This window comes from Dunckerocampus dactyliophorus, chromosome 2 (genome assembly GCF_027744805.1).
Source record: "Dunckerocampus dactyliophorus isolate RoL2022-P2 chromosome 2, RoL_Ddac_1.1, whole genome shotgun sequence".
Lineage (NCBI taxonomy): Eukaryota > Metazoa > Chordata > Actinopteri > Syngnathiformes > Syngnathidae > Dunckerocampus > Dunckerocampus dactyliophorus.
Genome location: NC_072820.1, coordinates 35,459,570 through 35,476,420, shown reverse-complemented (window position 1 = coordinate 35,476,420; position 16,851 = coordinate 35,459,570). Strand labels below are relative to the sequence as shown.

Here is a 16,851-nt window from a genome sequence, read left to right as displayed (position 1 = left end):
CTCACAAGTGTTTAAATTCCAGATGTGTTTGGGGGCTGGGCTTACATTGGAAAACGAAAGCGAAACCTCGGGAGTTTCCCGTGAAAGCAGCCGGAGTCTCCACTACTTAAGAGCCAGCAGCGCAAGCCGATCGTTACGACTCACCACGAAGCCAAAGGTCGACCATTTTCCAGGTAAAGCGTTTCTTCTTTTCACAAAACATACAAGTAGATGTCGTCTTTGTTATTTTAAGTGGCACCTTGTATGATACAACTTTAACTAGTACACACGCTAGCATACTAGAGTATATCTACATTTTCGCGTTCAGAGTTTTGGATACGTTATTTAAAGGAATGATGGAAATGTGTTTATTAAAAATGTCAGTCACCTTTCAACCCTGGAGTTGTTGAGAAATCACACGTTGCGAATTCTCATCTATGCAGTCGAGCGTGTGGTAGTTTATTAAAATCAATTTTATCCAGCTATGGTATAATGGCGCCCTCTACAGGTCATGAATGTCTCCTACTGTATTACTATTACTTCGTTTATGTGTTTTTATAGGATAAGCGGCATAGAAATAGATGTACTTTTATTTTTGCATGTAGGAAATGGCTAAATGATTTGAAGGAAGGATTTGGTTCTATTTTTCGTTTTCCTGCTTCTTTTAGGGATGGCTCATTCCAAACCTCTGCTCATTCAGTGGCTAAGGACTCAGATTGACAGCGGTACTTATCCAGGTGTACACTGGACAAATCAGCAGGAAACCGAATTTTGCATCCCTTGGAAACACGCTTTGAGACAAGACGCTTCTGATACAGACATTCTCATCTTTAAGGTACATGTACTGCGTCATGGGCAGTAATAAAATATTACATAATAATATATAGTTTATTCTCTAATTATTCCCATCCATTTTTGTGCTGTAGGCCTGGGCAAAGGTCAGTGGCAATGGCCGCATCCAGGGCGACGCCTCAGTGTGGAAGAGGAACTTCCGAAGCGCCCTGCGAGCAAAAAAGTTCAAGATGATCGCAGACAATAAGAATGACACTGCCAACCCTCACAAAGTGTTCCGCTGGCCAGACGACTCATCTTCAGGAGGTGAGGCACCATGAATAATTGTTATTATTGTTATAAATAGGCCGCACGGTTAGCATGTTGGCCACACAGTCAGGAGATCGGGAAGACCTGGGTTTGAATCTCAGTTGGGCATCTCTGTGTGGCGTTTGCATGTTCTCCCCGTGTGTGCGTGGGTTTTCTCCGGGTACTCCGATTTCCTCCCACATTCCAAAAACATGCATGTTAGGTTAATTGGAGACTCTAAATTGTCCATAGGTATGAATGTGAGTGTGAATGGTTGTTTGTCTATATGTGCCCTGCCATTGGCTGGCGACCAGTCCAGGGTGTACCCCGCCTCTCTCCCGAAGGCAGCTGGGATAGGCTCCAGCATACCCCCGCGACCCTAGTGAGGATAAGCGGCATAGAAGATGGATGGATTTGATAAAAGTAGTTTAATACAATTTTTGAAAATACCGTATATGTTTTATATTGATTTACTTTATTGTTGCTGCTTATTTATGCTGAAAATAGATTAATTTAGCTTGGCTTATTATTGTAATAATAATATACATGCCTTTGAAGGGCATTCACACAATAATAATAATTAAAACCGAGTATTATTATCTTTGTAAAGGTAACCTCTAGAGATAAATAATTACTGCATGTATGTCTATAGAGTACTTTTTACAGTTCTAAGAGCTTTTATCTTGTATACTCCATGAGACAATTCCTCTGCTGGATTCCTGAGCCAACACAAGCCTGATTTGTATGAGAGTCCCCCCTTACAAGAAGTAAGTGGCCGTGTTGTTTGCTTCTATGATAAAGAGACGCTAATTGAAATGTGAATGCTGTGTGTCTGCCTTAGAGCCAAGTAGTCCCATTCTTGGAGGATCTCTATTGTGCAGAAGGTGAGATATGATGATAATATGAGGAACTGACAGATGATTGCTGCTACAGTAATGAAGTAAAATGCCTACAGAATCCATCCCCAATGAGGACATTCTGCAGAGGTGTCTAAAGGGGCTCAACATCGGGCCTCAAATAGGTATCAGCATCATTCCATCCAGAACACAGAACGCAGAGTTGTTCAATTCCTCCCAACTTTTCTCCCCCCCCCCGCACAACACACAGAGGACACTGCAGCCTTTGAGCTTCCTCCCGAGCAACAGGAGCTCCAGCATCAGCTTGTGATTGGCGGGCAGGCGTTGCCAGGGCAACAGTCGTATCCAGTAGCTTTGGAGGGTGCCGTCAGCGAAGCCCGGTTGCCCGAGCAACCGGCGCATCCAATGGCGGGAGCCATGGGAGGGGCGTGCGGGGGCCAATTTGCGGTGCAATTTCTAGACACTGTGAACAAGACCAAGGAGGGAAATAATTTCAGTAAGTTGGTATGAAAGTGTGCTTGTAAGTCAGCATTGAATAGGAATGTCTAGCAACACACCTTCTCTTTTGCATACGCAGAGACACAATTCAGGATATCTGTGTACTACAGAGGGGAGAGGGTGTCTGAGCAGCTGGTTGATAATGAAGCTGGATTCCGCTTAGTTTACAGGTAAAGCTCCCAGTAAAGGAGGCACTTCAGGAGATGCAGCATAATAATCACATCCGTTATTATTTCGTAAACAGTGCTACAGGAAGTAGGAGTATACTTTACCTGCAAGGGTAGAAATGCTCTACAATGATTCATTTAATGTACCTCAACTGCAAAGAGGATGGGCATTAATTGGGGGAAGGTGATAGCTGGAGAGAAGCAAATTTGAATTCATTAAACAGTCGACTGCATTAAACCTGACTGCAGTAAGTGAAATGAAGTAGGATTCAATATTAATACGTTGAATATTTTTGTAGTTATGGCACAGAAAAGCTGTTTACAATCTTCTAAACACGTTTTTTAACATTATTAGTGCCCTATTAGTGCCAACAGAACCAATGTTGTAATAGCACTAAGAAGCAAATTTCTCAGCCAGCATTAATACCTGTGATGTGTGACACACGCATGAGTTTCACACCAACAGCTGAGGAACAACATTTTAATGTGCATACAGAGGTAAAGCAGCTGAATGGCAACCACTCATGATACTGTCATCTTGTGGAGTTAATACAAAAACTTTACCAGGAGGTTGCCTACAGCCAAAGCTGATAGTGCAAGTGTTTTTTGACCTAGAGCTAGACCACACACTATACTGTAGGAGACTGTGGATAATTGAAACAGTAAATGCATCATCTTTACTTTTAGGCCACAACTGATGGAGCCCATGTTGGACCAGGAGTCAGGGCTGTCTCTGGTCTCCCTGCCCAGTCCAACCACTATTCGAGATCAAACCCAGGCCAAGCTGACCCAGTGCATCCTGGACAAGCTGGGCGAGGGCTTGGACTTGGGCGTGTCAGGCGACGTGATTTACGGCCAGCGGCGAGGCGAAATCAAAGCCTTTTGGAGTTTCTCTAAGTTCGACCAGAGCAGACAGACCCAAGAGATCTCCAAGCTGCAGCGACAACCGCTTTACCAATTCAGGGACTTTATTCAGGGTAGGATTTAATTTTGTGGCGTTTCCTGGCCCTGATGGCTAGAATGATTGTGCCGTCTCCTCCAGGAATTCTGGACTTTATTGGAGGCAAAGAGTGCCGGCCCTGCTCTCTTTTCCTCTGCTTGGGTGAGAAGTGGCCTGATCCAGAGGGCAGACCTTGGAACAAAAAACTCATCGTGGTGGAGGTGAGGTCAAACTTAACATGATTTCAAATCAATGTTCGGCAAATGGTGGAAAATCAGAAGGTGTGTGTGTGTGTGTGTGTGGAGAGAACGCAGAGATGGTGGGCAAGTTGGGAGTAATACAGTGTTGGAACTGAGCACTTCTGTTGAGGTCAGAATAAAGTTAAAAAAACAAACAAACAATAAAACATTGTTAGTTAGAGGGCTTGATAGTCGTAGTAGGTACCTCCCATGACGTGCAATGTCAGCTGAATCATGCTAACTTGTTTTCTCTTGTTAGAACGCACAGAAAAGAGAAAGAAATATGTGTTCATGTTTCATATAAGGATCGTGGATAATGGGCAAAATTCCAAAAAAAGTGCAGTTTTCCTTTAATACATACAAATATATATAATCCTGCCCTGTCAATGATCTTTCTTTCAATAAAATACAGTAAAAATTGGCATATTTCAGACATAGTGTGACATGGTGATTAATCAATCTTTAATTAATTTGAAAACTGTGATTAATTTGATTACAAATTTTAATCATTCAACACCCCTATTTAAAATACATAAAATAATGTCTCAAAATACTACTGGATCACAATGTGAGTCAAAAACGCTTTTGTCTCAGTGATAAAACAGTGAAGTCAGCCCATTGGTGGTGGCAGGTGGTGCTGCAGCTTAGACACAAATGTGTTCTTTTTATTCTGCTCTTTAGTCCCACATAACGCTTTTATTAGACAATACACTACATTTGTAGAACAAATGCATGCACCGATCCATCTGCTTTAATTTAACTCTGATTTCTTTTATTTTGGAGTATTGGCAATCGACTGATGTTTACATATGAAACTGATCTTACACTGCAAAAACTACATTTCAAGAACGTAAAAAAGTCCCATTTTAAGCAACCATTTCTTTGCTGATTTCCGACCAATGTGAAGATTGCACAGCAACATTCATAGAGTGTACCAAGATTTATTATATTAAATCTTGTCATAAAATCTATGTGTAAAATGAAATGTAAATGTGTAAAGTTATTAAAGGGGACCTTTTGCTCTTTTCTGACCTATAAATGTTGTTACAATGTTGTATTCGCATATTAAACGTTGCCAACGCGTTTGCTCATTTGGAAGTGAGACCTAAAAGCAGTTTTAGACGGCTCTGCACGTTATGTTTTACCAAATTAATTGAAATATAACTGAAATGATTAGCTAATATAAAAATTAACTGAAATATATGTAATGATAAAAACATCTCTAATAATACACTACTGATTTCAAAATTTTCATACCACTTGAAAAATTGCAAGAACTTACATTTTGCACTTTTGCGTCTTAAGGGGGTTATAAACAGAACTTCAAAATGCAAAAAAAAAGAAATGTTAGTGAGACCAAAAAAAACCCATTGAGGAAACAATTTAATTGCAAACAAGTGCAGCCTTTAAAAGCCAAAGTCTTGGCAAAAATATGAATTCAATGTAATTTTCTGTCAGGTATTCACATTGTCATGATCTTTTGATGGCAAAGGCAACAAAACCTTCTCTTTGAACGCGGTCGGATTGTTGAGCTGCATAAGCAAGGTCTCTGGCAGCGCGCCACTGCTGCTGAGGTTGGGCACAGTAAGACAGTCATGTCAAACTTCTTGAAAGATCCTGAGGTTTATGGAAAAAGTCAAGTGTTACACCCAAAAAAGTGTCACTGACCCTGAGCCGGATGGTCCGACTGGCTGTCTGTCAGGACACAGGACGATCTTCGGCCCAAATGAAGGTTTTTACTGGTGCTGAGTGCAGGCCAATAACCATCAGAAGGAGTTTAAGTTGGCCTGTAAAGGTTACAGTGGATTTTAGCTTCATCCTGAAACGTCACCAGAAAGCCGGATACCCCTCACTTTTTGTAAGTAGTTCAGAGATACTTCCCCATGCAAATGTCTGAATTTCGACATTACAGTAAAAAATACAATTGAAAAAAATAACCTGTATCCACACTTCTTTTTGGAACTGGTTGTCCTTGGCTCATGCCCTACCATTCCACCGAGTTTCGTGGAAATCGGTAAACTAGTTTTTGTGTAGGAATGCAGCCTGACACTGACGTAATTCACGTTCCTCCACCTCCGTCTTCAGGTGGTTCTCACGTCGCTGGAGATCTTGAAAAACCTGGCAGTTGAGGGCGGTGCTTCCTCCCTGCAGTCCGTCGAACTGCAGTTGTCGCTGGAAGAGATGGTCATAGGCTGACGGTGCACTTTTCCTTTCTCCTTGCTTTTTTAGATTGCAAAAGTCACCATGTTTACAATTACTGATAATCATTACATAGCATTTGCACAAACCTCGTGTTTTAAAAAAAATGTTGTTTCCTTCTTGTGCCTCTGCAATTAAGTATTTAATGTGCAATGCAAATTATGAGACTGACAATCATTCTGTTCATCGGCATGTGTTTAATCATAATAACCACTCGTCACATTTCACACTTGACTGGATGATGAATGACTTTCAACTCAAATAAATCAGGCCTTGTCCACATGAATACGGATATTTTGAAACCGCTTATTTTTTCATGGTTCTGAGCTTTTGGAAAACTCCGGCGTCAGCATATTCCTATGGATGTCAAAAACAGAGCTTTCGGCTTGTTGCTGACAGGTGACGTAACAATCACTGTATGTGCCTTTATTACCACATTAGATAAGTATAATTGAATGTGTGCAATGGCTAACATAACATTGCTGCTTTCAAGCATGCTGAAATGACATTTTGTGTGTATAAGAGTAAACATGCATACTTTCGCTTGACATTGACGAACAAAGGATGCTAAACCGCTGCTGTTTTGCTCGCTAAACGGCTCTAACACCCTCGTCAACGATGGCAAGTTTGGACAAGACCCGATCGAACCTCTAGCTGGTGGACAACTTCTTGTCATTTTGGAAGAATGGTGTGGGAACGTTAGCATGGCAAGAAGCTTGTGATTGCGTTTGACTGAGCTGCGTCGCCTGCTAATTGAAAGCTTCCCTGTTATATTTGCCTGCCTTGTTCTGCATTAACTGTTTCGTGGAGGTAAGTAAACAAGGACAATTTGCCAGAACACAATTATTTCAGCAATGATAGCGTCACAGCCGAAGGACCTTTTCTTGATCAACACTGTAGTGATAATCAACATCTGATACATTTTAATAAAGAACATGTTTCATCCATTTTCAGTTTTAGATTCAATAAACTTTGCTGACAAATGTGTACTGAAAAGTATCGCTACTTCACTAGCGGTCCACATGTAGCTTCTACTGTACATCGCCTTGTTTGTTACATGTCTACGGAAATGACGTCATTTCCGTCTCTGATTGGTTCAAATCGCCGTAACAGACCATGGCTGCAGCGCCCCCTTACTTTGTCATGTGCATGACAGCCTGCATATGCGTATTCATGTGGATAAGAATAGTTTTAAAACGTCACCGTGTGGATAGAGATTGTTGTGACACCAGAGAGGGGCAGATGTGCGTTTTTGAAAATATCCGTATTCATGTGGATATGACCTCGCTCATTATATAAAGGGCAGCTTTCCAACGAGGCTTGGAGCGTGCATAGCCACACCTAAAGTGACGCCTTCAAATGTGTCATCAGGAATTTGCAGTGAACGTTTCCAATGTTTTGTCACATGAAAGGAATACTGTAGTTTAGGGTCTAGGTTCCATTGGTGTACGCCAATTGTCATAGGGGGTATGTGGGAAAAAATAAATTAGCGTCGAACACTCACAATTACAAGTGCGCCTGAACGTCTCACGGCGCAAGGAGAACGTAGCAGAAAGGAGACAGAGCATGAAGTTGTTCATTTTTCTGTGTGCATTATATGAACAAATAAGTTTGATAATTATTTTGTGCATTAAGAGTGTTTTTAAGCTTGAAGATTTAATTTATATTGGTGTTCAAATCCTTGCACAGCGCAGCGGTGAAAACCTGTCACTGTGAGTGGGGATTCCCCCTGAAAATGAACGCTCTTTTTTATTTCAGCATGACTGTGAATTTTGGAGCCCATCAAACATGTCCCAATATTTATGTCCATATAGTGTTGTCCAATATAATAAAAAATAAATAAAATGTATCCTGTAGGGACAAATAAAATTAAACCCGTTTTAAAAACCTTGTGCCTGTGTGACGTCTCTCTAGGTTTCTCCACCATTTATGACAAATACAGTATTTGAGCATTAAAAGTTAAATAAATAAATAAATAAATAAATCGATAGAATGGACTTCATTGATTTGAGCCGTTCTCTATTTCATCTGTGTCTGACGCCGACTCTTCCGTGAGGCTGTTCTCCCTCAGTCCCGCCATTGGGACCAGCTTCCCATCTGCGTCCACTCCCATTGGCTGAATAATGTTGTCCCTGCAGTAAATGTGAATGAAGTTGTGATGTTGATGGCCTTGCCTGACTGTGTTGATTTGAACAGACCTGGACAGCTTGTTGAAGAGCCTAATGAGACTCTTAGCCTCCTCCTCTTTCTCCTCCTCCGTCATGCCCTCCATGTGGTCCGTCTGCTCCCTTTCCACTCTCCCAGTCACCAGGTTGATGCGATCTTTAACCTGGCGGTACTCCTCGGTGTCCGAATCTGAATCGCTGGAGTACAGGGTGTCGCTGCAGGAGGTTCTGGACGCCGGGCCGCCCAGTAGGCCTCTGGTGGCGAGGAGGCCCGCCGCGTTGCCGTAACCTGTGTACTTCACGAAACGCCTCACTACGAAGAGAAAAGGAGGGGATGTTTGTTATTATTTATATACAATTGTAGGTGTTTAGTTTTACCATTTTCCTTGCAGAGGACAAAAATAAAGTCAGCGGCGCAATGTTTGAGGTCCGTGTCCAGGTGAGTCATGAGACGGATGAGGCGACTCTTCAAGGTGCAGCCTTCCTCCGGCTTCTGAGAAACATCTCTCAGAGGAGGTAGGATCTATTGCTCATAAAATGTACATATCATTATGTACCAGAACAAATATAATATCAATACGGACTAATTAACAATGCAATTTTGTCAGGTTTATTATTACATATTTCCTGATGTAATGGCGCGTTTCTTTGTGGGCCCGACAGCTTTCTGTCAGTAGACTGAGGATTGGAGTCAGTTTCTCTTTGGCTTTATCTCCCTGGGAAGCACAACAAAAGCAATATCATGTTATTGTTGCATCGTGATTCATCAGTATCATCTACTGTATACTGGTGATCCCAAATTGTTATGCAAATATAACCCCAAGAGCAGTGGTTCTCAATTTTTTTACACCAAGTATCTCCACCTACCATCACAGTTTAACTTCAAATCTGTGGCTTGTACTTGCAGGTACAGCAATTGGCTTGTGGCATATGCAGTAAACATTTTTTTTTTTTTTTCTTTTTACAATGACGTACAGTTGAACCTCTGTTAGCATCACTCATCCGATCCAGAAGGTCCGAATCAAACCACGTACTCTAACCGATTACATTTTTCCTATAAGAAATAATGCAAAGCCATTTAATCTGTTTCGGACACCCAAAACACAAAACACTTTTTTATACTTTTACCATTATAGTTGTCCATGCAGAAAACAATTCAAATTGTTTACCATGATTGAAAACGTGATTGTTGACAAAGATGGCTATCAAGCAGCCGGCGTCAGACAAGCAGAGGTCGACACGGACACCAACTCCGTGGTTATTGCTTGAATTCAGCAGTGTTTCTCACCTTCTTTATAGAAGTGCTGGCACTTGAAACTTTCTTTGGCTCCATTGTGGGTTATTTTGCAGCCATGATCAATTAAGAAAAGCAGAGACTTGTCGCATGACTGTGTGACAACAAGACGAGGGCCATAATGTACGCTACTGGTATATGCCATATTGCACGAGACATATTTTTGCATACATTTTTGATGTAAAGCAAAAACTATTCTAACCATGGCGTACGCTAACCAAGGTTCCACTCAATATGTTTGTAATATAGTTTGATGTTTGGTAAAAAACTAAATAAGTAATTGCTGTTGTTCTTGAGTATGACTAAATGGAGATGTACCAGAAGTGGTACCATAGTTTGAGAATCAATGTCCAAAAGAGCAGGGGTCTCCACAGTGCAGCCCAGGGACCATTTTCAAGCTGCAGCTCATTTTTTATTGGCCCTCAGCATATTGTAAAAATGAAATAAATCTATTATTAACTGGATATACTATTACATGTTATATTGATTTGCTTTGTGACCTATAACACAAACAACTCTCAGGGCATTGAATCAATCACAACCGGAATGTTTCGCTTCCCATCCGAGCAGGCTTCATCAGTTCATGCTCAAGACTAGATAGGATATGGTGCTGTCCTATCCAAGACAGAACTGAATCTTACAAACTGAACACTCCCTTTGTGATCAATGCTATACCCTGAGAGTACAATGACCTAGATGAATGAAAATGTTCACAGACATCAACAACACAAAGCTCAGATGTGGATGTTTTGTGTAGATAACATTGCATAGCATCTTTAATGCACAAAATGTACGTACAAAAAGTGGCGCCACACATCCTGTAATTTGTGTGTATGCAACTGGAAAAACGTTTAGACACCCCAGCCCCAGAGGATGTAATCAGCATAGGTGATGACATCAGTGCCACATGATTGGACTCGGTCACCATTCACACTAATAGTGTATAAGATTGCCAAATAATAGCAGTGCAATTGCAACAAAATGCTTCACTCTTATGACTCTCTTACTGCTTCCAGGCGTCTCTCCATGAACAGCAGCAGGGTGTGGACACAGTCCATGTTGACTCCCTGGCACTGCTCTGAGTCGAGCTCCAGCGGCACCATCAGGAGAACATCCAGACACTGCAGAGGCAGCGCCGACAACAGGTTGACTGTGTGACTGCAAAATAAAAAGAACAGACTTTAAAATAAATAAATGAAGGAGTGACAGCATAATTATTTTAGTCATCTACTGTACATTAAGTTTAATGAGAGATGAAATGGTTACCCTTGCAGTTCATCAGTGTCCTCTGGCAACATGCACTTCCGCGTCATGCAGAGACGCAGGATTGCCACTAGATGCCGGTATAGAGCTGCATCAGCCTGAAGATTGAGCCAACATACAGGTGTGCTGTTGTGACAGGAAGCAAGCAGGAATTCTGTTCACATTGATGCCCACCTCACTCGGCGCCTGCCTGTGGGCTCTATGTGTGACGTTGAAGAGGATTTTGAGAATCTCGATGATGCGCTGAGAGGTCTCCAGAGAAATAGGTTGCGCAGCTGGGTCCAGCACACACTCGTACTGCTCCTTCCACTGCACCTCCAGGTAGCCCTCCAGGGCTGCTGAGAGGATGGAGACGCCTCCCTCCTGGAAGAGGCACATAAAGTCAGAGCTCACTGTGTCCTATATCAAAACTCCTTGGTCTCTATCACTGTTGTAGAACTGGAGAGTCACCTGCTGAAGCTGAGTGCTGAGTTCAGGTCGCAGTGCAGTGGTGAGGAAGGTGAGTCGTAATTCGTAGAACTGAACACTAGAGGAAGCCGGGCAACTGATACCGGAGGAGAGGCGCTCTTTCAGGCCACATATCAGCCTGACCAAAATAAGATAACAAGCTGTGTGAAAAGATGTGTCCAACCTATAAATATAAATAGTAGTGGTGTCACGAGACAAGACAATACATGAGATTGGCCTTACGAGAACGAGACGAGATGTTAACATTCAAAAATAAATGACAATATATTGCAATCTACTAATTGAATTTGTTCTACGTTACACTCTTCTTGTGTGTATGCTAGCGGCCCCGCCTCCTCCCACTGAGACAAACCCACTGTATGACTGACAAAAGGGCTCAATCCATTCATGCCGTTGTTCTATGGAACAAACATGCCAAGGTGCTGAAACCAATGCACAGAGTGACCTCTCTTCCTGCCTGTTTGGAGGCGGGAGAAGAGGTAAACAGACACACATGCACATAGAAATCTATTGAAGCTAGCAAAATTATCAAGTTCATTTTCATTTATTGTGTGATTAATCAATTCATTTATTATTGCCACAGACCTAGTAATAGTAATAATAATAAAAATTATAATAATAAATAAAGTGCTTTTCAAGGTACCCAAAGCGTTTCACATTGAAGTGAACCCATTATTCATTCACTCCTCAGTCACACACTGGTGGTAACCAAGTCTGTAGTCACAGCTGCCCTAGGGTAGACTGACAGAAACGTGGTTGCCAATTCCCGCCTCAGTGCCAAAGTGCCCACAAGACAGTTTTTTTCTGAACGAGAAATCTTATTACATTTTAATCTTGCGAGATCTTGTGACACCCCTAATAAATAGTGATGAATAAAAAAATCCCACCTGAGTGCACTGAATCTCTCCTGTGCCCAGGTGCTGTTATATACCACATTACACAACACCTTCAAGGCCTCTTTCTTCGCAACCTCCTCTCCCGACGCCCCATCCTCCTCATCGTCACCATCCATCTTGCTCTCACGGCGGTCCTTCCTCCCTCGCTCGAGCTCCTTTTGATGGATGCTGCCTCTGTGTGTTTCATTAATGCTGGGCCTGTGGCTTCTGGAGCAGCTGATGCTGTCCAGGTCGCTGCAGTTGGTGGCGCTGACGTCGCTGTTGGCATCGTCCTCAAATGCAGAGCACTCTTCATTCTGGTCGTTGACCTCGGTGTTGTGGCGATAGCCGCGACACATCGGTGCTTTGACCTCGGCGAGAGAACAGATGATGTTGTCAAAGAAATCGGAGTCAGGGTCGCTGACGTCGTCGTTTGCGTCACTCGTGCTCAGCCCGGCCAGTTTGGCTAGAGTGAGGAGGGCGTTGTCGGTTAAAAAAGGGCCCAGGATCCTCTTGTCTCTGGAGAGGATCCTAAGTGTGCGTAGTGCGACTCTCAGCAGACGACAGTGAACTCCAGTTCGTATGAACCTCACCAGCACCACAGCCAGACTCTGAAGACAAACAAATGCACACTTCAACAGAATTCTTGACATGAAGACCCATGAATAAGAGGGAGCGAGGTCTAGACCTGTCTGAGGAGGAGACCTCGGTCTTCTTGGTCCTTCTCGTCACAATCAGAGTCAGAATCTCTGCAATCTCTTACTTTATTCTTCCTGAACTGATAAAACAGGGCATGACAACTACAAGTTATTTTTATGGTGTAAAACAGATTTTAGACTTAAAAAACTGGTGGGAGGGACAGTCAAGACTACAAATTACATTTATGGCGCCCCCTGTGGGTTGAGCTCAAAATGCTTTGCAAGACATATAATACATGTAATACAGATATCCTTAAAGTTTTATAATCATTACACAAAAGGTCAGTACTTTTGTGTATACTTAGCAAATTAGTTGCTAAGTCCAAATGACGTTTTTCTCGATGGCTGCCATGTTTTTCATGGGTAATCTCGCCTCATGAGCTTTTTTTTTTAATCGGTTATTGGAGCTATTTTTTAAATGCTATTCGATTTATCATTATGATGTCATAATTCCTAATAACGGCCCCACCTCTACCGATAGCACTAAAAAGATTATGAGACACAATTTATTCTCTGGATTATTATTGATACAGTATTTTACTAAATTATTTATTAGGAAAGTGACAAACTACCCATACTCTGTTGTCACAGGTTTAAAGATGCGTAACTGCCGCAGCTCTGTACCTCTTCCATTTTCCTTTGCTACAGATGAACAGCCAGACAGTCGTGAGCAAAAGAAGCAGGAAAGGGAGAAAGACAAAAACATCAGTACACTAATAAAAGGCAGAGATTCACTTAAACGGCTGCTCAGAGTCTTTAAGTGACTGTAGAAATGATTATCACATGGGCAGGGTGATGGTTACTCAGCTGCTTTTGCTGAACCTCAATCTGCCTGAGCATGCAGGGAAAGAGGATCAGGGTCGTCTGATCCAGCAAAATTACTAATAAGACTATGGAAGAGAGCTGAGAAGGGGTAGAGGAAGTGAGTGGATGATGTGGAGGAAGGGGGTAGTGGGGGGAGGCAAGAAATAAACACTGAAGGGGCGTGGTGGTTAAGTATTTGCTACCAGACGTACTGTACTGTAAAAGGTGCTTACGTTCCTTTTGTCCCTCTCCTCTGTGTCAAAGAAGAAACACTGCGCATACTGTTAAAATACACATGCATTTGTCAGTATGCACACCGCATGCACAACGTATGTGTGTTTACATTACCTCTCTGTTGAACTCCTGCAGCTGGTTGTGAACGCCACTGTCATCCCTGTGCCTAATGCACCGAATAATCCCCTCCACATCCACGACCATGCTTCCTGCACGCGCACATCCGCCAATAACGGAAATGGAAGGTGCACAATAATCACAGTGAGTGACAGAGATTATGCATTACCGTTCACATCAAAAGCATGATGAATGTAAAGATAAAATGACTTAAATGTGACTTTCAAAGGCACGTGTGAGACAAATTACTCATGATATAGAAACACATTTAAACAACTGGTGATTTGCTGATATCTTACTTTGAGTAGTTATCCTTTTGAACTGGGTGATGCAGCGGCTCCCGTGTTTCTTAGCTCCACGTATGTGTACAGTGTGCAGGGTTCTGTCAGGCTTTGCTCAGTTCACTTGCCACTCTACCTTGCTTCTCCACACACTCTCTCTCCTGTTAATCCAAGAGAGATGCAGTGGCCACAGAGTTTATAATCCACTAATGGACTCCAAGATTATATCGCTGTGCTGACCCTGTAACCTTTTCTAGGTTTTTCCAGACTTGCACTGCTCGCTCTCTGTCTCAATCTATCAAATCTCCCTAATAGCTGTGACGTCATGAAAAAAACATGCTACTTATAACCCTCTTCTGTTGCATAATCACACTGCAGCTAAACCTACAGTATATGTGAAAAACACCGCAGAGAGGTGTCCATTTTATCTACAGGTTATTTAGCAAAACATCCTAAAATGAAAAAGAAGTTAATTATGTGCAGTATTTGTACAGTGTGTTGTTTAAATCTACTCTCACCAGATGGAGCTATTTTCATTACATCATCAAGGACAAAAAGGTTTCATCAACCCCTTAAAATTCCGGGATCACAGGCATGCTTTCAAAAGCTAATATTCTGGTTTCCCCCCCAACACAGTTAGAATCTACAAATTCTACAGACACTGAGGAATAGGTGTTTGAACACACTGAAAATGAGGGATTTTTTTATGTTTGCTTAAATTTACTGCTGACAAGAGATTAAAAAATGGAGCGATTCATTAATCATGACCTGTAATATGTGATCTCATTAATCTGTTTTTTAATCTCACCTAAAAATTGCAGAGAAAAGCCCTCATTTTATGGTATTTTCATTTAAATTCATTACGTTATTGTGGAAGATAAAAAAAAAGATTCATTGATAACAACAAAAGCATCTTTATAAATTAATTTACTATTTTTAACAGACTTGAACCGAGGCACCCCTAGCCGTTTACATTTTGCTGTATCTGAGACTAGTCCCAAGTGCTGCCTGCAACCTTATATTTTGACCACCAGGGGGGATATCGCTGTGTTCTTTTGTAAATCTCCAAATAATTACAAAGTAAAAATAAACTAAAACATCAAGGCCATATAAAGTGCTAAGTCAACACATTAAAAACATGAAGAACACTTTTCTGAGCAATACTACTATTGAACACTGAACCAGCTGAGTTCCAGGAATCTCCAGTTATAGCAACACTGGCCGGTGAATCCTCCACCAAAAACATAACTTTTTCTTTTTGCCGTTGTACATCTTGCTGATTTTGGTGGTCCCTGTAGTCCTGCATGGTGGCGTGAATGATTTGTCACTGGATGCAGTTTGTAACACCTCTGTTAACCCCTCGTTAATGGCATGGCGTTCATTGCAATCCACTGAGCAAGAACATTCGGCAGCCTGTCGGTCGCAGAGTTGATCACACACAAGGTGTTCTCCAGTTTAGTTTGGCAAAGAGTTTTGCTATGACTCGCTAAATGGCTAATGTCTTCACTGCTAATGTTAGCTGTGGCTGCACCCACAACTGTGTGCTTTGCATTGATGTGAGATTTGAGCTGCTTCGGTGGTAAGCAAAACTCTCTCTTACAAAGAAGGCATATCACTCTACCTTAATCAATGGTGCAGTCAGAGCGTTTTTCAAATATAAATTTCCCATTCATTGGATCGAACTCTCACATGCTCTTCCATTTTCACGTCTCCTCTACGCTCCTCACCTTGCCCTCCCAATTACAAAGGGAGCCTGTCAGGTAATGCTTAACAAGCCCTAACACAATGACAGCCAATCAACGTCCACTACAGGGTGTGCCTGTTGTTTTCCAACCCCAACAACTCAAGTACAAAAAGCCCAAAGCAGATAAACAGCTTTTATAATAAGGCAACTGTCATACAGAAAGAGTAAAGTTAGTGATTACAAATAAGTTTAACCCAATTTAAAGAAGTAACGCACTAATTATGACTGTAATGAATTTATTGTAATTAATGTTTTAATTTGACAACCCTGCTTATGTTTTCTTCAGAAACATGTGCTTCAAAATAAGTAGCTATGCCTTACATGGTCCCATTTTTATTTTGACAATAGTACTACAAACAATGAGTATTTCACAGTTAGTTTTTCTACAGTTAGGCATTCCAAATGTGTTCCAAAGGTGTGCCATTTGGAGAACCGACGTCACACTTTGTCAAAGTTTTCACTAATTTGATGCAAACAAAGCTCCATGGCTTCCTCATGCTGTAGCTTGTCTTTGAAGTTTGCCACGATTGTTAAATAAAAATAAAAATAAACTTCAAAGGCACAACATTGACGCACAGTCCATGTTTTCCTTTGCTCCAGGAGTTCCTTGCTTTTATGACAAAAGTCTACGTATGTTCGAAGAGGGCCTGGTATTTTTTAGTTAATTGGCTATTGTGCCACAGCAGACAGTTGTCTATTGCTGAGTAAGGTGTCAGTCAAAAGTTCAAAGTTGTTTCGGTAGCACGGTGTGGCTAATGCATCCAGGCAAGTTCCAGCCGATGTGAGGAAAATGCAGTATGCGTATCTGAACTAACTATTTACATTTACTGGAACCTTGCCAACGTTAGGGGCCAATTTTGGTCGCCGTTGGAATACACTTGAGGTTTCGAAGGTGAGTTGCATTCATTTTTTATCTTTGCGACTGGTCTAACATAAGTTTTTAATGAGC

The 16,851-nt window shown here is 41.8% G+C and overlaps 2 protein-coding genes across 6 annotated transcripts in view; one reads left to right on the top strand and one right to left on the bottom strand.

Annotated features, from left to right (window-relative positions):
* Nucleotides 1–7: 7 nt before the first annotated feature.
* Nucleotides 8–8,018, top strand: irf3 (interferon regulatory factor 3). Its single transcript, XM_054769495.1, has 11 exons — nt 8–173; nt 648–814; nt 906–1,077; nt 1,759–1,826; nt 1,901–1,943; nt 2,015–2,080; nt 2,167–2,412; nt 2,494–2,584; nt 3,269–3,558; nt 3,624–3,742; nt 5,846–8,018. The coding sequence occupies exons 1-11, from the start codon at nt 23–25 to the stop codon at nt 5,954–5,956; spliced, it is 1,524 nt and encodes a 507-aa protein (XP_054625470.1). The 5' UTR covers nt 8–22; the 3' UTR covers nt 5,957–8,018.
* si:dkey-94f20.4 (synembryn-A) overlaps nt 6,107–16,851 on the bottom strand; it is an 18,620-nt gene continuing 7,875 nt past the window's right edge. The window contains exons 6-19 of one of the 5 annotated variants that reach the window (XM_054769490.1): nt 14,177–14,319; nt 13,875–13,969; nt 13,760–13,807; nt 13,347–13,364; nt 12,713–12,802; nt 12,037–12,635; nt 11,132–11,267; nt 10,856–11,044; nt 10,685–10,779; nt 10,426–10,576; nt 8,745–8,840; nt 8,503–8,647; nt 8,158–8,437; nt 6,107–8,091 (exon numbers count right to left, since the gene is read on the bottom strand). In XM_054769490.1, the coding sequence (XP_054625465.1) occupies nt 7,959–8,091; nt 8,158–8,437; nt 8,503–8,647; nt 8,745–8,840; nt 10,426–10,576; nt 10,685–10,779; nt 10,856–11,044; nt 11,132–11,267; nt 12,037–12,635; nt 12,713–12,802; nt 13,347–13,364; nt 13,760–13,807; nt 13,875–13,964 (2,070 nt within the window). In that variant the 5' untranslated portion in view covers nt 13,965–13,969; nt 14,177–14,319 and the 3' untranslated portion in view covers nt 6,107–7,958. Of the gene's footprint in view, nt 8,092–8,157; nt 8,438–8,502; nt 8,648–8,744; nt 8,841–10,425; nt 10,577–10,684; nt 10,780–10,855; nt 11,045–11,131; nt 11,268–12,036; nt 12,636–12,712; nt 12,803–13,346; nt 13,365–13,530; nt 13,808–13,874; nt 13,970–14,176; nt 14,447–16,851 lie in introns of those variants that run through there. The other 4 variants (XM_054769491.1, XM_054769493.1, XM_054769494.1 and 1 more) reach the window with 4 other exon arrangements.